Source organism: Talpa occidentalis, unplaced genomic scaffold (genome assembly GCF_014898055.3).
Source record: "Talpa occidentalis isolate TD23 unplaced genomic scaffold, MPIMG_talOcc4v2.1 talOcc4.16, whole genome shotgun sequence".
Taxonomy (NCBI): domain Eukaryota; kingdom Metazoa; phylum Chordata; class Mammalia; order Eulipotyphla; family Talpidae; genus Talpa; species Talpa occidentalis.
This window is the reverse complement of record NW_023601653.1, coordinates 6,403,897-6,424,900: the sequence shown is the minus strand read 5'-3', so window position 1 is coordinate 6,424,900 and position 21,004 is coordinate 6,403,897. Positions and strand designations below refer to the sequence as shown.

The following is a 21,004-nucleotide window of genomic DNA, read 5'->3' as shown; positions in this document are numbered from 1 at the left end:
GCAGCGGGAGGGGCTGGGCCTGCCTGAGGCAGCTCCGGCGGGCGGCCGGCAGAGGGCACTATGTTGCCGGTGACAGTGGGCACCTCAAGGGGCCCCTGGAGCCCAGCCTGTCAGGAGGGGCGGCAGTCGGCCCCCTCAGCCAGTGCTATGCTGCCAGCTGGGCATCCGGCTGTAGCCAGTTGTGAACAAATTCAGGTACCACAGCAGGGTCTGCTCTCAGTGGAAGGCCCTCTGGAGGGCAGGGCCACCCATGCTGCCCAGCCAGGCTGTATACCAACAGGGCCCAACACACGGTGCTCCCCGGGTGGCTGATCCAGGGCCCACCCTGGCCAGGAATGAAGGGGCTGTTGCTTCTGCATTGTCTCCTATTTTATTTGAAGCTGTCAGGATACACCGGAGGCCCCAAGGCACTTTCATCTTCTCTCGCCTTCTGGGGAGACGGAGGCACTGCAGCTTCCTGCAGCTCCGCCTGGCTGCCGCCAGCAGGCCGCCCGCCCTCACACCAGCGCCTGGAAGGTCTCCACCTTCTCCCGGTACAGGTGGTGGAACTGCTTGGCCAGGCAGTGGAAGGGGGCTTCATAGTTTTCCATCTCCTTCTGCAGAGGCAAGTTCACAGAACCGGTTCAACATTTTTATACTCATCAGCTGAGAGCAGCACCCGCTCAGCGCTGACCTCACGTGGGCACACACTTTGCCCTGTGCCACAGCAACCCTCGCTGGGCCCGGAGGAGCCGGGGACTCGGAGCGAACGGTGACTCGCTGAGAGCCTAACTCGCTGGCATTGGGCCCGGGTCTGACCTGCGTGCGCCTCGATGGGCCAATCGGACGGTCAAGTGGCCAGTGGGCCCGGGGTGGGGGGGCGCTCGACATCACTGATCACCCCGGGAATGACCACCTCGCGCCTACGAGGATGGTTAGGGTTCAAAAGAGCAGTGAGAACAGCGCTGGTGAGGGTGTGGCGGAAGGGACCTGGGCCGGCGGGCACGTCACCGGAGCAGCCACTGTGGAGAACAGCATGGCGGCTCCTCAAAAAAACTGAAAACGGAACTGCCACGTGGCCCCGTCTCCCTGCCTCTGGGGACAGAGCCAAGGAAATGAACCCGCTATCTTGAGGAGACACCTGCACCTTCAAGTTCCCGGCGGCATCGGTGGCTGAGACGTGCAACGACGGCCACTTAAGGATGGAGACGCGGCCTGAGGTTAGGGGGCTCACTGCTGTGCGGACCCTGCGACTGCGATGGGGGGGCAGCACCCGGGCCACACGGCAGAGCTTCTGGGGGCCGCTGCAGCCCACCCTGGGTGGGGGAGATGTCAAGGGGCACATGACGACATGAGCCATGGGCCCTCCCCCAGCCACGAAGAAAATGAGGGCATTGTGCCCAGTGACGAGGCCAAGGAAGGCAGGCAATTGCTGCGCCACTGCCCTAGATGCAGGACCTGGGCTGGATGCAGAACGAGATCAGATTGGTGGTCGCTGGGGAGGTGGGTAGGGGAGTAGGAGGAGGCCATCAAGGGGCCCAAATTTGCTGTTTTAGGATGAATGAGTTCTGGGGACAGAATCCAAGCTGATCAAAGGAAAGCCAAGTGACCAGTCGGGCCCTCCTTCCGGTCTGCAGAGTGACCGCTGCTGCCGTCAGGAGGAGGAAGGGATGGGTTTGGTGTCAAGCCTTGGCGGCGTCTCAAACAGCATTTGGTTATATTTCCTTTTTAATTAACAGCTTTCTTAACTGGGCTGCCAGTGGTGCTTCTGTTGCATCAACTCAGGGGGGACTAGTTAACTTGCACAGTTAATACCAAGTGCTTAAGCGCAGCCTCCTCAAGCATGATTTATACCCACCCGTTTGGAAAGTGCAGCGACAGACACCTGAGCGGAGCAGGGACAGGCGGCCAGCGGCCTGCGGAGACTGACACGTTGGGGAGGGTGTTAATTCTGGGGACTATGGGGTGCTGGGGTGAGGAGGCACTTTCTCAACATGAGGGGGGCCGAGGGGGCGTGGGAGACCTTCTCCCGTGGGCCGTGGCTGACTGCTCAAAGGCACGCTGCCTTGAAGACGAAAGCCTTTACCCAGCAAAAACTCATTAATTTGGCCTTCATTAATTTAGCATTGGTGATAATTGGGCCAGAGGCAGGAGTGACATTTATCTTTGTATGGTCTCGGAATATGAGAATTAAGTGATGACAGTACAAACAAGATTCCGAGGGGGAATACGCTGTACTAAAACAGCCAACGTTTACCGAGTGTTCACTGCACCAGGCCTGGCACTAAGAGCTTTGATATTCGCCATCTGACTTAATCCTCACGTTTAGTGCCCTGTGAGGGGACGTTCCCCATTTCACAGGTGCAGCGGCTGAGTCTCCAGTAAGACAGGGAGGAGCACGGCTGTGGAGACCCCACAGCCAGCTCTGCGCCTCACGGAGAGGTCCTAACACCTGCTGTCTTCACTCCCTACATCTTCCTAAAGCACCCTGCAGTGTGTGTATGTTTTGGGGGGGGCCTGAACAGCAGTCTTTGTCAGATTTTGGATGGGCAACAACAGACGTGCCTGAAGCTTAAGTGGAGTCTGAGTTTATTATTTATTCACTAGCCCTGTGACTCTTCTGGAGGCCGAAGCATCAGGTCCAGAGACAACAAGCCCCACAGTGAGGCCCAAGTACGACTACAGTTGCCTCAGGACGCGTGGGCCTGGCATGTCTCCCCACAACCGTGGAGAGATGTGCCGCAGCCAGGGCGATGGTCCTGTGAGCTCTGAAATGAGTCTGGGCCTCCTGACAGAGACTTGACCTCCGTCTCGAAGTTCAAGCAGAGATTGTGCAGCCTGGCTCACACCCTGCTTGCGCCCTGGCGGCTGGGAAGGTGGGACCTCACAACTCCCCACTAGGAAGGGGATTTGCCAGCGCCGGATGCCCCAAATTAGGATCTAGTGCACTTAAGTGCTGGCAACAAGTCACTCTTGGTCCCTATGGACAAGGGTCCTGACTTGACTGGAGGGCGCTCTGGGGCCTGGAAGCCCCGGGGGCAGCGGAGATAAGGATAGGAGCACTGGAGGGACCTCGAACCGCAATGCTGGTCCTGGCTCCACCCTTTACTTGCCATGTGACCCTGGGCAAGTCCTTCACCAGCTCAACATGGAGGTGGGCCCAGGACAGATGGCATGGGTCTCAGAAAGAACGCCCTGACACCGTCACCCATGGGGTCCCTGTAATCACACAACACACTCGTATTCCTCACTGGTGCAGATACAACTTTTCCCAGGGCGGGCTGGCTGATCGGCTTTATTGTAATGCCCGAGTGACTCTTGCTATGCTGAGAACAGCTCTTGGGCTAAGAATGTAAACATCAGTTCCAAATTAGACGTTGCATATGGTGGAACAACCACTCGGTGCGCGAGGTCATGGGAGAGGACGCTGCGGCACGGGCCCGCTGCGCACTTACCACGGATGTTTCGAAACATTCCAGGCCTTGGCCCAGGGCCCACTCCCGGGCCTGTGTTGACTCCACCGCACGTCTGCCAACCAGGTCTGTCTTATTTCCCACTAACACACCTACTCAAAAGAAAGCATCGCATTAACTGTGGCAGGCTGGGAGGACAGCTGGGGAGACAAAAGAGCAAGCCCATGAGTTTCGAGGGGTGTAAGACGTGCTACATGAGGCTGCTGGTTCCAGGCGGTGAGTTTGGCTGGGGTGCGGGGCTCCAGGGTGCCCCTGAGGCTCACAGCAGAGCGGGAGGCCTTGCTTTCCACGCTCGGCTTATCTGTCTGCCTGCCTGGGCTCCTGGAGCCGTGAAGGCGAGGGCATTTGCGCTAATTCCTAGCACATGGAGCAAACTTTAAAAATGGTCATTAATACTAATCTAAGGACTGGGCTCAGAGTCAGGGATTCAGAGGTAATTTAGTTCGGTTCCCAGCTGCATCAGCTGCAGCTAATTTCTGAGCCTGTCTCTGGAGATCGCTTTCCCTGGTCCATAATGAGGAGAATTTGTCGATCTCACATAGGGATGAAAAATAAACTGATTTAAAGCATTCAGAAGTGACAACAGGACCCGAATGTTTACTTGTGCCCTGCATATGGGAGAAAATGAGGAACTCTTCCCTGGGGTCGGCTTTCTGGAAAGAATAGCTCACAGTCACGTGACAGCACCTCCCCCCTTTGTCTGGAGCCTCCCCACAGCCCTGCAGGAGGGTGTCCTCGTGCCCATTTCACCCACTCACAGAGGCGCCCATGGCGGCTACCAGCCAGGGTCACCTTGGAAGCCCAGGGCACCCCCATTTGGCGCCGGCAGCCACCCTGCGGTGGCCTTGCACTCCTGACCTCGGAGGTGTGATCAGGAACCTGGAATGCCTGCGGCGCCTACCTGGGAGGGCGGTGCCGGGGGCCTGGGACTGAGCCTTCTGCAGCCACTTGCTGCAACTGTGGAAGGACTGCTCGCTGGTCACGTCGTAGACGAGGCACAAGACGTCCGGGCTCTCCCACTGCGCAAGAGGGCCAGTGAGTGCTGCCCACAGGTGTGAAAGACCGGGCCTCCCGGGAAGGGTCGAGCCAGGGGAAGGGAACACTCCACAGGGGACGCGAGTCAGAGAGCTGAGCTGCACCCACAGAGGCAAACAGCTCCCCCAAAGGAATGGGCGACTGGACTCAGGGGTGGGCAGGGCGAGGTGGGGGGCAGGCTCACACCTGCGCTGGGCTCCTGCATGCGCTCTGTGCATCACCAGGAAACAGCCCAACTTTTGGGGCTGGTCTGAATATCCTTAGGTATCAGTGAAGAAATTGAGTGCAGAGAGCTGAGCTGAACTGTGGACCCCGCAGACTTAGAACTCCGGAACCACACCACCCCCTCTGTGCCTGCGGGAGACACCGCCTTGCTCCAGGCCTCAGGCAGACCCGGCCAGAAGGAGCTGGGCCCCGCAGCGAGGGCACAGAGTCAGGGCTGGCTGGGGGGATGGTGCGACCAACCACCACGTGGCCCAAACACGCGTCCCCTTCTGCGGGGCAGGCTGTGCGCACAGTAGGCACCTGGCAAACACCAAGAGGCCGCGTGGGAGCCAACCCTGTGTGAAATGACCGCCACTGGATCTATTTCTCTTAGACAACGAAGAAGGGGCAGCAAACCGCTTCTATTACACGTGGCTGATCTTGGAAGCGCAGGGAAGGCTCTGGAGAGCTCCAGCCTTCTAATTAGCTCACTGGCCCCGATTAGCGGAGCTGCTACCCTGGAAGGGACAGCAAACTGGATTCTGGGCAGCAGCAGGATCCAAGCAAACCTTGGTGGGACCAGGGGGCTGGGAAGGGGAGTCTTACTACGGGGCCTCTGGGCTCTCTCTAGAGAGGGAAATGCTTGCTCCTGTCCCAGAGGTTGAGGAGCGCTGCTGAAAGACCACCATCAGGAGGGAGTGGCTCCAAAGAAGGGGCACCGAGAGTGGGGGGGGGGGGCTGCAGGGACAGAGGCCCACAGCTCTGGCACATCTGGACCCTGGCCCATCCAGAGGCGCCACCCCTGCCTGCCCACAGAGGCCACGAGGCCCACAGCTGGGAGCAACGCCCCTCAGAGACCCCTGGCTGACGGGGTTTCTCTTGGTGGCCAGACTGCAGTGAAATTTCTGTGAGAACACTGCAAGGGGGCAAACGTTTTGGCAGGAGGAGGGCGGTGAGGGCTGGTGGTTAGGATAAGATCCCACGCTACTTGCCAGTTTATCCAGCATTTCAGAAAACAGCTCCTTGCCAGCAGAGTCGAAAATGAAGAGCTCCTAGAATCAGAGAGGCAAGTCCCAAGAATCGGCGTGGGGGGAGGCCAGGGCCGCCCCGCCAGTCCTCACTGCAGACCGCCCGGCGCCGAGGTGGGCCCACACGCGCGTTCACGCACACGCTGCCTGCCCCGCGGCACGGGGTCGGCAGCAGGCCTCCCCTTCCCGAACCCCGGAGCAGGACTACCAGGAACAGGCCGCCTTCCCACCTGGCAGAACAGAATGCTAAACAGGCTGACAAGCACACTCGGGTTTCTGAAAGGTCATTCTGCACTTTGTTAACCAAATTGATTTTCAAATCTTAAAACAATTCTTTTTAAAGGAGGTCACGGAGCAGGCCCAGGGAAGGCGTTAAAGTAGGCCAGTCAGGGATGGCTTTGCCACCGCTAAGGTGTGACTCCGACCCTTTCGGGCCCTGGCCAGCCCCGGCCAGCCCACAGGAGCCCCGGCCCTGCCCCCTCGCTAGGTGCTGGCTGGGCCTGCGGCGGCACCACAGTCTGGTCTGCGTGGGGGAGTCTGCACACGAGCCGCCTTCCTGCTCACCACACTGGGGGCACTTTAAGTTGTTTTCGGCCCAGGGAACTCTTTTTCAGAATCTGGTGATTCTTTAACCATTTTTCTGGGGAAGTACCAAAAAAAAAAAAAAATACAGTATCTTATAATTCAATATCCAGAGTCATGGATCTCCTGGGGATTAGGTAAGTTCTGGGAGGACAGGGGCCATATCCCAGGCCTCCTTCCTCAGCCCCTCCCTGGGATGGTCCACGACCGAATCGAGGGGAAGCTCTGCCACTGCGTCTCTCATGGGGACCAGACACGCTTGCCCTCGAGTCAAGGGCCCCACTTACCACACTGTCCCCCGTGTCAGGGACTGGAACTGTCTTTACCACCAAATCCACGCCTGTTGTCTGTTGAGAAAAACCAAGAATGGTCGTGTCAGGGGCCCCAGGGTGCATTACGTGGGAAGAGATGAGCCCGGGTGTCCGGGAGGCACCTGAGCGCCTCCAGCCTAAGTGTCTGGATTCTGGACTCACTGTCGTGCAAAGCCAGAGGGGACCACTTGGCCCGTCCGCCCCCCACCCATGTGGACACTGTGTGTGGTGACCAAGTTGCCTACTGGCCAGTCTGCTCCACGGGCCCCCAGGCCCTGTGCTTGTGGGGAAAACATCACCCGCTGCCCATTCCAGCAGCCCCTTCTGGAGAGCCACTCCCCTGGGGTTATCTAACCCATCTCACCAGGGTGTAGTTCTTCTGGAAGTGGGCTCCGTCGGTGCGGAAGCTCTGCGCAAGGGCGGTCTTGCCCACAGCGGGGTCGCCTGCGGGGCCAGAGCAGGACAAACATCAGGACAAACACCACCTCCACCCCGATCCAGCCTGATGCTCCCCCTCTCTGGGACACCAGTCTAGGAAAGCGAACACCTCAATGTTTTCAGAGAAACTGGACTTCCCCGGGCACATGCTCTGAGGTCGCAGGCAGGGCGATGGGTTGAGAAGCCCAATCTCCAATCCCCATCAGGGCCAGAGCCCCATATCTGCAGGGCTAATCTTTCCATCCAGAAGAATTGACCCCGAAGGTAACAGAGCTTAAGGGGGGGTTAGAGCCCTGGAAATAGGACTGACACTCCCGCAATGAAACGCCGATGGGAAAACCGTCACTTTCATACTGGAACTTACTCTGACGTCTGGAAGGTCAGGTCAGGCCAGGCAGACTTGTGACTCATTTAACCAAGCCATTCTGAGTACAGCACTTCCACTGAGGACCCAGCATGTTTTTTAGGGGGGTACTGAGGGATGGGGGGAAGGTTCTGCATGTATGGGGAACAAGAAGTCCATTGCTACACTCGCCATCCTGAAATCCATTCCCAAGTGATCTACTCCACCTTCACCTTGGGGTGCCCATGGGAGACCACTGCATCCTTCCCAATTCTATCTGCAGTAGCAGTTGTGCTGTCCAAGCTCAGCTTGTACCAACTGGATTACCCAGCAGGGCTTTGCTTTTTGTTAGTGACAGCCCACGACGTGGGTCCCTGGAAACTAAAGGTTTATGTCAGTTTTGATCTGAGATGTGCAACGTTCACCAGATAGTTGGGAGCAATTTAATTTGGGGTTCCTCCTGTGCCCCAGAGGGTGCTGGAGGTGCTGGGTGCCCATCCTTAACCCCCCTGAGCCCTCCCCTCTTGCCAGTGGCCCTGTGCCCCCAGAAGAGCCTGCTTTCTGCTTCTCTGCCCTCTGCATCCTTAGCCACCACCACCCAACTCGCCTCCTTCCAACGCGCTGCCTTTACTACAATCTCTGCCTTTGCCACCTATTCTACCGTCAGCTTCGGTGCTTCTCTTGCCTTGACTTTTGATTGCCTGCTGCTCTGTTCGCTTTTCAGTTTTGACTTTTCCCACCTATTATTTTCTCTTGTGAAACAATTATTTGACTACTTGTGGCATTTAATTTCACGTTAACTCCTCCAGGTTTGAGTGAGCTATTCAGGTCTGGCTCTTTATTTGCCACCACTTCTCAGAAGGGAGCCAATGTGTTCCCCAGAGGGCCCATTCATCCACTCGCCCTCCCTCCCTCCCAATCCCCACGACCACCATTAACCTCATGTGACAGGAGAGACCGAGGCTGAGAAGCTGGGTCACCTGGCTGGGATGCCAACACCGCCCGCGCTCCACCGGACCCGCTGCGCTCCCCGAGCTCGGGACTGTTCCTGACCCACTTCCAGCACTGTTCCTGCGGGCTCCGTGACCTCGGGGGCAGCCAGGGGTGGACGGTCTCTGGGGACCCACCCGGCTGGGAACAAACAGGCCACTGCACGTCCCCTCCTGTGCTGTGACCGATCCGCCCTCCCGACTCCAATTTTGCTTCTGAATCCAGTTGGAAATTGGCTCTCCCGCTTGCGAAATTCCCCACAGATTTGTTCTGGTTAATTTCATAAATCTTTGCTCCTAATGTCAGTCAGAGGCACCCACACTTACGGAAAGCCTCCTGTGTTGGCTGTGGAGGGATCTGAGCACAGGGAGGGAAATAGCTGATAAACACATTAGCAGAGCAGCAAGATGCCAAGTGCAAGTTCAAATAGTGCAAACTGAGAACGGAAGCATGGAGGAAGGGCGCGTGGAGGGAAGAAGGAGCCAGCAGCTTTACCCGTGGGCTGACTTCCCTAGAGGCGAGGCTGACCTGGGAGAGACGATGGGAGGGGCACTGCTTGACAGAGGGTGACGTCTGCAGAGGCCCATGCAAGGTCACCCACGGCCTCCCAGTGCGAAGTCCACGGGTCCCTGCTCAGGTCTGGGCACAAGGTGAGCAGGCCGGTAGCAGCCCCTCCTTCCTGAGCCCCCTGCCTGCTCTGCCTCCCACGTGGGCACCCCTGTGGGCCTGTCCTCGAAAATGTACTCTCATCACCTTGGCTGCCATTTCTCATGCCAGGGTCGCTTGCCTAAGCCATCTTCATTTTCAACAACCCAGCACTGGACCAAGAGCCGCCACCCAATCTCGGCTTGTCTGCTCAGAGCCTGGGTCCCAGCTCCGTGGTGTTCTTCAAGCTTCCCGACAACCCTGACTCTCTGCATGTCTGTCACCTCTGTGTTTTCTTGCTTTGTGGGTTCTCCATCCATAGGAAGAGACCAACCAATTCTGTAGATTAACATTTCTAAGTTGAAATGCCTAGTTTTTTGTTTTGATTGAAAACCCTTCCCAAGGACTCCCCCCACTGCCTTAGCCTCCGCAGTCAGCCCCAACTCACCTCCCGACTCTACTACCCTGTGCACAAAAATCGGGGCTCCTATTATTGTGATCCCCTCAAATTCCTCGAAGATAACCTTCTGTTGGGTTTTCCCAATGCAAATCTGCCTGTTCCCTAAAGGGCAAAGCTCAGTGGCCTCTGAAGGTGACCTCTCTCCCTCCTTCATCTACCTGTGTGGCTAGCATGGCCCTTGGCTGGTGGGACAAGACTAGATGTCAGAGCAACCCTCCAGGAGGCAGTGTGTCAGGGTTCCTGAGGGACAGCTCATTCTAACTAGCTGCGTGACTAAAGGTCAGTTCATGTCTCAGGCCTCAGCAGCCACATCTGCAAAATGGGCACAAAAACAGCAGCCACCGCTAAGAGCTAAGAGGATTTAAGGCATTAATACATACAGTGCCTGGCATGTGTAAAGTAATATTTAAGTAAATAAAATGGAGATGCATGTCCAGCGCTATTTCCTCGCTTCATCTTGGCCAGGACTGGCAGCTGAGCTTGGAGGAACTGCTCTGGTGTTTGGTGCATGAAGGGCGTTTAATTTGCAGCTGCAGCCTGATGACTGCGATATGCATGGTAGCACTTCCCTGGGTGGAGGGCCTGCCCAATTCACCTCTGAGCACCTGCCTGGTGCCCAACAAGCATCCACTTAGTGAATAAACACTTGGGCTGATGACCAGTTATGACCAGTTATGTGTATAGAATGACCTCAATGACCAGTTATGTGTATAGAAAAAAAAAAAAGATTAATTTGCTGTCAACAGTAGGCCTGTGAGGAGAAAGGTGAGGGGTGGGAGGACGAGAATGTGCTACTGGGTGGTAGCCGGGAGCTTGATTCACTGGGCTGAGGTCTCTGGGTCCCTGGAAACTCTAAGAGGAGGAGATACACTTGAGGCCTAAAGGGGGTACGGGCTGAGAGCTCTGCTGTACATCAGGAATCACTTCCCCAGACAGTGGCTGAAATCAGGTAGAACAAGTACCTGATGGGATGGGTGGAAAGAAAGGCAAAGATTTGGAGTCCAGCATGGGTCCAGCAACAAAGCTCTAGAAATCAGATCTCCTGGGCCTGGGTCTCAGCCCCGCCACATTCCTTCACGTTGTGGTGAGGGCACGGTCCCAACCTCTCTGGGCCTCGGCTGCCCTGGCTGTAGACGATGACAGTAATACCACCCCCACCCCCACAGGGCTGCTGTGAGAATTCAGCGAGAGCTGTGCTGGGGGTGTAACACACCTTTTCCACGATGGAAGTTAAATTAAAAAACAAGAGAAAGAACAGTCAGAGAGAGAAGCTGGTTAACAATAAAAAAATTCCAGTTTCAGAAAATAAAATTTGTACCCCCCCCATCCGAGGAAACTGAGGCTCAGATGACCCAAGGTGACAGTCACTGAGACCTGCCAGAATCACTTCCCTTACACAATGCTGCCTCCCCTGGCATTCTGGGAACTGCAGACCTCTCCTGAGAACCACTAATTTCTTTTGCTCCAGTAGGATTTGATAGTCTTATCCCAGTCTCCTTTCTCTGTGACCCTTTTATTTCCAAATTAAAAAAGTCATTAAAAATATATCTATTTTCAGTCTGGAAGAGAGGAATCAAAAAAAAAAAAAAGAAAAAAGAAAAAAAAATCTTTTCCCTTTATGTAATCTCTTACTGCTTCTCCTCTGAGCTGGTTAGGGAACCCAGGGCAGGTCACAGGTTTCAACAGTGACACAAGTGGCTCTAGAGATGGACAGACCCGGGGGTTAAATTCCTGTTGGTGACCTTCCTACGCGGATGGACTTCACCTCGCAGTGCTTCTGGGCGATCAGAGCATACAGCACCTCCCCCAGTGTGCTCCGTGACCTGATTCAATGACATACATGTGCCTGGCACGCAGGGAGGGCTCAGTGTACTCAATATGCACGTCTTCTGTGGCCCCAGGTCTACAATCCAGGCAAAAGTCATTTTAAATGTACAAACTGATAGAAAGAGGCCCCGCAAATGTAAAGGTCACACATTCATTCACTCAGCAAATATTTATTGAGCACCCACGAAGTTCTCATGTATCAAAGATTCCTGCCTTCGGGGGTCTCATGCTCCCTCCTCCTGAGCACTGTAACTCTGGGTCTGTGTAAAGACAACCACCCCGGCCGCCTGCGAACGCTGGCCAACTGGACATTACGAGCTCCTATTCCTGTTTTCAGGGGGGGAAATCCCTTAAATAAACACTACCAGTCACTGGTGCCTAACTCTGGGCTCCACACGGGGTTGACCTGGAGCACGCCTGGTGTGCGAGCCTGGCTTTTGCAGGCGTGGACACCCGAGCAGGCTGCCCTGTGCAGGGGCCTCTGAGCACGGCAAGAGGGGGGAATCGGCTGAAGCTACAAATGTGCTCTGGAAGCTAATTCTTCCATGCCTAATGGAATTTACTCCATCAGCAATTGCATGAACTGGCCTTGGGGAGCGAGAAGGGGAAGGCGGGCGGACAGTTTCCGTGAACAAAGCTCTCGATGACTTCGAGGCCTCTGGGCCTGGAAGCCGGTGTCCAGTGCTCAGACTCACCTGCCAGGATGCATTTGGCTGCCAGCTTCACCATGGTAACCAACCACTTCCACGGCCCAGAGAGGGGAAGCGCCGCGGCCCGAGTCGTGCGTGGCCTGCCGGGGGCGGGGTGGGGGGGTGGGGGCCTGACACCCCAGGGGCCTCGGCCGCGGTGGGGACCCTCGGGGGTGCGCTGGGGGCGGACGGCGCGCGCTAGGGCTGGGGCGGGGGCGCAGGGCAACCCCTGATGGGGCCCGGCTCAAGGCCCAGAAGGCAGCCTGGAAGGGCACTCGGGGGACAACGTGACTCCCGCCCCCGTCCAGCCTCTCCGTGCAGCCCCCCCGGTCGCGGGGACCCGGAAGAGCCACCAGCAGCGCCCCGGCCCGAGCACCGAGCCAGACGCGTGCGCAAGGCAACCAGCGCCCGCCAGCCCCGCCCCCGCCGGCCCCGCCCCCGGCCCTCGCTGGTCCGCGATTGGCTGCCAGCACCAGCTCCCGCCCCGAAGGCTGCCGGGACCAGTGGCAGGAGGGGGCGTGGCTAATGCCTCTTTCTTGGGAGACTATTCGCAGTGATATTTGCTCTTCAAGCTTTTCCGCTTGGCGAACGGCTGCACAAAATGCCAATCATCGCACCAACGACAAGGAGCGCCCATCCCTTGTAGCGAGAAGCGGCGATAAAAGACTCCTTCTGATTGGCTAGAGGCTGGCTTGGACCATCTTGCGAGGAATGGGGATTCGCCGCACCCCCCGCTCCTTCAGGAAATGGGCTCGTCCACGAGGGGCCGCTCGGGCCCGCTGGAATCTGGGGCTGCGCCTGCGCAGTCGACGAGGCCGCAGCCGCGGGAGTGGAGCGTCCGCCCGGGCCCCGAGTTCGGTCCTTGCGCCAAGTCCCGCAGGGAAACCTCATTTTTAAAGACCAGAGAGGTTATGCGCTTTAAAATATAAAATATGTGTGTTTAAAGTGATGTCTGTGGGGCCTCCCTGGTGGTGCAAGGGGTTGAGCACTGCACAGTGAAGCAATCCGCAGCCTCTGCAGCGCGGGTTCGATCCCCGGCCGGCCAGGGAGCTACCCACATGGCGCGGCAGACCTCGCCTGTCTCGCCCGCTGCTCCTCTCAGCAGTGTATTTCAGTCCATCTGTTCTGCTCCCCACTCTGTCTCTGTTGAATCCTCTCACCCCCCCCATCTCTGGCCTGTACCCCAGTTCTTGTATGCATAAATAAATAAACCTTAAAAAAAAGTGATGTCTGTGAAAAAAGGGGATTAAACTTGGAGGATGAGCGGTGGGTTGGGGAGTTGGAGTTCTTGCCTCCCGTGCGGTGGAGAGTGTGTCACACACTCGTGTGGACGAAACCGAGTCCCCCGCAGCGCTGGCTTCTCCGCGAGGCCCCTCTCGCCCTGGGGTCCACACCGCACCTCCCAACCCGACATCTTCCCAGGGGAAGTGGAGTCAGGTGGATGCCCAAGGCCACGGAGTTAGTGCCCAGCAGGACGGGGATTGGACGCGGGGCTGTGTCCACCCACTGGCCCCACAGGGCCACCAATCCCTCTCGTGCGTCGTCGCCCAGAGAGCGAGTATTTCCCGGGTTCCTCACACCAGGTGAGCGTTGTATGCCAGGCAGCACTTCCCGCCCTCTGTCTGCTTTGAGGTAACAGCTCCGGGAAGTGGAAATTATCACTACTTCAGTTTAACAGGCAAGGAAACTGAGGTCCAAAGAGAGCCCAAGGTTGGACGACAAGTCAGCTAGAATCGGAACCCCCTCAGGTCTTCTGTTCTTGGGAGAGTGTGGTCCCCCCCCGCCATTACCTGGTGTAGTCTTTCTGGTTTCATTCATGAATTTTTCTTGAGTGTCCACCCTGGGCCAGGTTGGTGCTGCCGGATGCTGGGACCACGAGGTGGACGTGCCAGACTCCCAGGCAGCTCTGGCAGCTCACGGCTGTGCCTGGGTCTGACTTTTCCAGAGGAGTCTGGAATTGGGATTTTTGTGTGAAATCATCGGATGCTCAAATTTTGGCAATGAACTTAAATTTTAGGTCATGACAACCGCAGTAGAACACCTCTCTGTTGACTGGTTCAATCTGGGAGCTGCCTGCTTGTGACTCCAGTGGAGGAAGGAAGACAAATCCTTGGACTTGTGGATGCAGGACCCGAGGAACACCCCTAACTCTGGATAGCTGGAGCGACATTCGGAAGAATATTCTGGAAGGAGAGCCTCGAAGAATGGGTAGGAATTTACAAGGTGGACACGGGAGAAAGGACATCACGGGTAAACATGGAGATGTGGAGTGGAGCCAGCATCTGGTATGGGGGATCTCTGGAGTGGGGGGTCTCATCACAGATAAGTCTGGCCAAGGTAGCCCTGACCTAAGCATTTGCTTGGAGCCAGCGTTACAGCAGAATGGCAAAAGAAAAGGAGGCCACCTTTGAGGAATTCAGTCAACAAATTTTTTTTGAGTGCCTTCTCAGCACCATGGACAGAACCACTGTCGCTCCATTCTCAGGGAACAGCCAGAGCTGTAAAGAGGCAGGTGATTTGTTTATTTTATATTTTGCAATTTTTATAGCATTTTTTTGGATTTTTAAAAATTTTACATTTTGTAATTTTTTTCCATAGTATTTTTTTTTATTTTTGATTTTATATTTTGCAATAAAAAATACCCCCCCCAAAGTACTATGGAAAAAAAAATTGCAAAATATAAAATAAAATAATCCAAAAAAATACTATGAAAAAAAAGAGGCAGGTGATGAAGCCATGGTTCTCTATGCTTGTGGGCGGTGTGGAATAGAAAAAGACTTGTTGCCTCAAGGAAGAAAGACCCTGCACTGTGGCCCCTCGACAGCAGCTTCGGCACCACACACACTTGTTAGAAATGTAGATTCCCAGGCCCCACTTCAGAACAGCTGAACACTGGAGGGTGGGACCATGCTCTTATCTTTTCCGAATACTTTTTGGTGATTCAGGGGCAGCCCACATTTGAGCAGCACTGCTCGTTGGTAAGACCAGGACCCACCTTTATTCACTTTCTCTGGTCATTTCGCTATTTCTCAAACTCCCCAAGACCATTCCTACTCAGGACCTGTGCCCTTAACTGTTTGCTGCATGGCTGTGCAGAGGACTCTTTCCTTCATGCCCCACAGATCTCTGTTCAAATGTCATCTCCTGGGAGAGACCCTCCCAAGCACCCGATTTAAAGAATCTCCCCCAATCTGTCAGCCTCAGTCTCCTTGCTTGGCTTTACTTTCTTCATAGCACTCATCACTACCAGGTATGATGCTCCATAGTTATTTGATACTATCTGCCCTTCCACTGGAAGACAAACTTATTTACCCCTTGGATCAATAAGAGGCATTAAGGGGGATTCAGGGGGAAGCCTCTTGAGAATTACTTGGTATGAATTTTCAAGAATATGTTTCATATGTAAGTAGGCCCTCATGTTAAAGGGCAAAGCAAAAGAGGGCCAGTGAATTTAAGAGATTTCATGTCCGTGGATCAGGGCTTCTCACCTCGGCTCTATTCACATTTTGAGCTGTATGATTCTCTGTTGGGGGAGGGAGCGGACAGTTCTGTGCATTATAGGATAATTGGCAGGATCCCTGGTCTCTACCTACTAGATGTCAGAATCTTGACCCTAGTGACAACCTGCAGTATTACCAAAGGTCCCGGGGCTGGGAAGAGCACAGAACTGTACTGGGATGAAGACCAAAGATGTGTGAACTCAATGATTAGAGAAGATTGATTTTAAAATTGAGAATGCCAAGGACTGGGACTTAGACTATATGGATTTGAATCCTGCTTTGCCTCATAAGCTCCTCGTGCCTGTTTCCTCATCCCTGCTCCCGTGGGTATAGGAGGATCAGATGAATTAACTCATGTAAAGGGTCTAGAACAAGCGCCTGAGGGGCAGTGAGACTCAGTCAACACCAGCTCTTATTAACAGCCATTGGGATGCTGATGGGTCCCCGAGGGTGATCTATAATGCTGCAGTGAGAGCTGTTTCACACTTTCCTCTAATGCACTGTGTCCATCTGCCCGCTGTACACTGCCGTCGCAGAGTAATGACCTTTGCTGTTCGGTTTTCTACTGTTCATGTGGGTCTGGTTGTTTATGCCTCCACTGATGCAGTGCTTGGCGGTGGCCATCTCCATAAAGGGCAGGGGAAATGTGACTGACTCACCTTCTGCGCGCCCGGAATGCAAAGTGGAGCCGGGAGGCCAAGCCTCGCAACAGCACGGAGGCTGAGATGCTCCAATTCCGTCAGCAGAGGGCAGCAGCAGCTGGAAAATGCCTGCTGCAGGCAAGTGCCCAGAGCTGGCGGCGTTTTGATTTACTTAGCTGCTGCGTGTATTTCGAGTTGAGCAAATCATTCTCCCAGAGCTACCTGAGGCTGCAGCTACCTGAGTGCTAGTTCATCTGCAAGAGCCAGGCTTTGCTTTTCTAGAACATTCCCCCTAGCATGTCTGTCCATGTCTGGCCAGTCTGAACGCAGGACAAATTCTGCTGTGGGCAAAATTAAGCTCAACGCCATTGTTCTGAGTTCCTTACCCCCTTCCACTCATCACACCCTCCTGCCCCTTGTCGAGTGACACAGCACCCTTCCCAGCCAGAACTTTCCTATTTTAACTTGTCCTCCTGAAACAAACTTAGCATCATTCTTTCATAATTTCCCTGAATTTATTCTGGACACTGGCCCCGCTCCCCACCCCCCATGTACTTGCCACCCAACAACCAGTGTCATCTTTAAAATCCTGGACAATCTCTTCCCTAGGTTTAAAATTTAGATGCTAGAGAAGACTATGCAGACGCCCTTCCCCCCGGACCACAGGCCTGCAACTCTCATCCCCGGAGCTCTAGTGTCATGACAACCTTCGGACATGCTCGACACACATCCCAGCAGATGCGCATTCCCTCCCCAGACACCGTCTCGCGTACTGTTCTGGGCTTTGCTTTTTCCATCTAGCAGTATACTTGGGAGAGGTTCCATGTCGGCACCCAGCGTGCCGGAACTCCACTATTTTTTTTTAATTATCACCAAGTCCAGCTCCCATGCTGCCACAGCCTCTCTCTAGCTTCTCACTTCCTGTGCCCAGGGTGGAGAGCTGTCTCCACGCGCAGGTTTGACCAGCCTTGCCTGCCTCAGGGCCTTTGCCTCTGCGGTCCCCTCCGAGCCTAGTGTAGCCCAAGCAAAGCACAGGGCACTTTCTCTATCGAGTCAGGCAGCTGAAGGAGAGTCCTGAGCTCTCAGTGGCTTTTTCAGGCTTTGATGCTCTTTCTATGCCGGTTGTTGTGGGGCAAGCCTGCAGGCTGGCAAGGCAAGGAGGCCGGGGGGCCAGGAGGCTGGCAGGCCTCCCAGTCCCTGGCAATTCTTAACACTCTCTTCCTCTCACAGCCGTCCCTCGCCCTCTCGCAGCCTTCCCGCTGTAGCAGTGTCTGCCTCTGAGTGAGGCCGCCCCTTATAGCCTCCGCCTCTAGGCTCAGGTGTGCACACTTACGCATGCCCACACCATGCCCCGGGAGTCTGCCATCAGGCCCGCATGCCCCGAGCCCACACTCCCAAGCGCCTTCAGGGCCGCAGGTGATGGCCACAGAGGCCAGTGGCGTGAGAGCTGGACTGTTTCATTTACCCGGCACCTCGTTCACTGCTATCATGCTTTTCTCAGCTCACACGTCGCCTGCTCCATTGTCCTGTCCACGCCACACAGCAGTGACCCATGTCGGCAGTGACTGGCAGTGCAGCGCTGTGGGGAAGGCCAGCTCTGAGGCCAGACCCCTGTGGTTCAAATCCCAGTGCTGGCATTGTCACAAGGTGGTCCCCAGGAAAAGGGGAGGTTCCTGGTTCCCTGCCCCACCCAAGGAAAGGTGGGGCTGAGCAGGGAGGAGGAGACTCTGGAGAGGAGAGTGGAGAAGGAAGGAGGGAGGAGGGGGGCCAGGAGACTGGAGGAGGGACGGAGCAGAGGGAGATGTGGAGAAGCTGCACTTGCTTCTTGGCTTTGGACTAGTTGGAACGGACGTGGGGAGGTCAACGATGGCAGCTTTTATCTCAATTTTGATTTTGCTCTTTTCCCTCCAGACTTGTCTGGCTATTTCTGGGCCCTTTTCTATGGGTCTCCATGGAAGGTGCTTTGGACTTGTGGCAAGCTTTCGGGCCTCGGTGGCCCTGCTTTGGGCCAACACTATTTGGCTGGACATTTACTCACAAGGGGATGGGTAACTTGGGGTGCTTGATTTGGAACCTATATTCTTTGTTGCACACTAATTGTATTAAAGTTCCTTGCCATTAAAGGTCTTACACATAGAGTATAATGATGTGGCGGACGGCCTATTTAGAGTGGGCAGGTTTGGGGGTTCTGGGGGTGCCCCTTTGCTGGTCCTGTAACAGGTGTAGGGTCATGCAGGGGGCCTCTCACCAAGGGTAAAAGTCCTAGTATGAGGAACATACTGAAAAGAGCAGGCAGACTATAGAATAGAGATTATGTGCTTTGACCACTGGGAACAATGGAGCCCCCCAGGAAATAGCTCCTGGTCACTCCACCCTAGTTTACATCCTGGATAGTGCATCCCCATGCATAGCCTTGAGTGACTCACTGGCCACTTGGGTCCCCAGCCACCTCTCCATCATGAAACCTTTCGGTATGCCAGGCCTGGGATCCAGCAGGGGCCTCACAGAAGTGCCCTCAGGCACCTCAGGGTCTCTGGGCAACAGGGTTTTGAATTAGGCCAACAACTTGTTCTCCATTTCACTTGTGATTAAGCACTTGCAGAGGGAATCCAGGTGGGGGTGTCCATCCAGGCGGTTTTCCTGAGGCTAACAGGACTGAACCAGGGGTGGGCAGGGCAGGGTGGTGCAGCTGAGGAAACTGGACGGAGAGATGAGGGAGGGAGCAGGGCAGAGTGGAGGAGGGTGAGGGGCGATGAGGCCTTCCTGCTGGGCAAAGTAGGCTGCATTGGGCCTGGGGTTCACTCTGCATGGGACGGTCATGAGCAGCTTTAGGCAGAACAAGGGGGTCTGATCTGTTTTGGAAAGAGCTCTGGGGGTGGAAAGAGAGACCAGTAGCTGGGCCACTGGTTGGGGCAGCTCCTACCAGCATCTCAGAGCCTGGTTGAATCCAGGTTCCTCCCAAAAGGTCAGTGTAGGGTGAATGAGAATTATCAGGATTTTCCGCCCTCCCGCCATTAGCTTTAATGACAGGCCCCTGCGGTCCTATGCGTGTGCTTGATGGCGGACACCTGGAGTAGGGCGTGGGCGTGCACAGGTGGGCACCCCTGGGCTGAGAGACTGGGCCTACAAGGGCAGTGTCATGGGGACGCCAGGAGAAAACAGCAACAGACCGAGAGCAGAACCAGCAGAGCAGCAAAGGAGAAGCAGAGCAGCAGAGACCCCGAGAGAACGCCGGAGAGCCCAGGAAGAGTGAAGATTCGCCGGGGACTGGGAGACCCACCAGCCTCCTGGCCCCCCGGGTTCCCTGCCCGCCGTGCACCTGGCTGCCGCGCTACATGTGATGTAACACGCTCAATAAAAGCCTGAAAAGCCTCCGAGGGCTCCAGGATCATAGAGGTCCCGCTCCGTGCCTTGCTGGCGCTACAGTCACTGTATAACATGCCACATCTGAGCTACAAATGGGGGCTGAGGGGTGGCCTCATGGGCAAAGAGGCCCAAAGTCCCAGTTGAGGCGCTTCACCAGCCGGAGAGTCGCCCCTCCCCTGACCCGGGCTCAGGCCTGGATTCCCCAGTGGGCGATGGGGTGACGATAGGGTGGCGGGGCCTGATGGAGAGCGACGTAAAGGCAAGAGGCGGGGTGCTCGGCAAGTGACAGTCCATCTCCTGTCCTTGTCATCACGCCTCCCCCCGTGGCCCCCACCTTGTCCTGACCTTGTCCTCACCGGGCTCCAGGCAGGTCCTTCTGTGACAGGGCCCTGGAGCCAATGTTCTGTGTCCCTTCTGAGGTCGAACAGCCACGTGCTGCCCGCCCCGAGTCTGAACTGCCACGTGAGGGCTGTCACTGGGGGTGGGCAGGAGATGCTGAAGGCCGCCCTGGGCGGCAGGCAGTGGCAGCTGTCACTGTTGCTCTGACCTGCCTGTCTTCCTCACAGGGCCCTGAGTTGGTTTCAGGAAGATGCTGGGCTCCCCAGTCCCGGCCCCTCCCCCTGCTTTCCACAGGGGACCCCGCCTTCTTCCTAGCACCCCCGGCCCTCCATGTTCAAGGCTGGGCTCCTTGGACCCCCTGGGTCTGCCCTGGTCCTCACTGCTGCCAGTGGCACGTGTGTGCCTGCACCCCTGCCTGCCTGCCTGCCCAGGCTCACCCCTTCACCCAGTCCCCTTCCTCCTGCACCATCTCTGGCCCACCTGCTGCCCAGTCCACAGCCGGGCCCCCCACCCTCAAGTTCCAGGCCCTGGCTGAGCCCACTGCAGGGGGCCTGCAGGACAAGCTGCTGCTTTGACCCCCTGAGGCCCCTCCCAGGCCTGGTCCTGCTCACTCTGTCAGGCTCCCATCTGGGCATGGCTTCTCCACCCTGCCTCGCAGCCTGCATCCTGACGGGGGTGCTGGTCCTGGCCCGACCTCGCTGGAGCCCCCCGACAGCCCTGCCCCAGGGGCAGCTCAGGACCCAGGGAAGTGTCAGGTGGAACTGCTGGACATGAAACCCCAACATGTAAAGAGACCCTCTAGCACCCCCCCTGTGGAGGACACCCCACCCCAGGCTCTCCTGGGAAAGAGCAGACACTCTCTGTAGGGCTGCTGCCCTGCGCACCCCCAGCTTTCGTCCCTACTTGTGATTTCCCTGGGGCACCTCTCCCCGCTCTCAGACCAAGAGCTTTCTGTGCGACTCACCACGTGTCCCCACAGACGGGCCCCATGGAGGGAGCTCATCAGGGCCCCAACTTCTGGCCACTGTGACCGGTTGTGGGAGGGACGTGGGGTCTGGAAGAGGCTGGGGTCCTGGCCCCACCACTTACTCTTCTGGGGCCCACACTCAATGCCTCCGTGCTCCCCCTTGTCTGTGCCACGGTCTGTGCGCGCC

At 56.3% G+C, this 21,004-nt stretch overlaps 1 protein-coding gene across 1 annotated transcript; it reads right to left on the bottom strand.

The window, feature by feature from the left end:
* Window positions 1-326: 326 nt before the first annotated feature.
* On the bottom strand, window positions 327-12,142 carry IFT27 (intraflagellar transport 27). The gene is made up of 7 exons (XM_037513640.2): window positions 12,011-12,142; window positions 6,977-7,056; window positions 6,589-6,648; window positions 5,684-5,743; window positions 4,354-4,471; window positions 3,435-3,544; window positions 327-596 (listed from the first exon to the last, which is right to left on the bottom strand). The coding sequence occupies exons 1-7, from the start codon at window positions 12,042-12,044 to the stop codon at window positions 498-500; spliced, it is 561 nt and encodes a 186-aa protein (XP_037369537.1). The 5' UTR covers window positions 12,045-12,142; the 3' UTR covers window positions 327-497.
* Between the last annotated feature and the right edge of the window lie 8,862 nt (window positions 12,143-21,004).

Coding starts and splice junctions, on each gene's coding strand:
- IFT27 (XM_037513640.2), bottom strand. CDS start 12,044: ATGGTGAAGCTGGCAGCCAAATGCATCCTGGCAG. Junction 7,057..12,010: donor AGCCAAATGCATCCTGGCAG/GTGAGTCTGAGC, acceptor CTGGCCCCGCAG/GCGACCCCGCTGTGGGCAAG. Junction 5,744..6,588: donor CTGACACGGGGGACAGTGTG/GTAAGTGGGGCC, acceptor CTCTGATTCTAG/GAGCTCTTCATTTTCGACTC.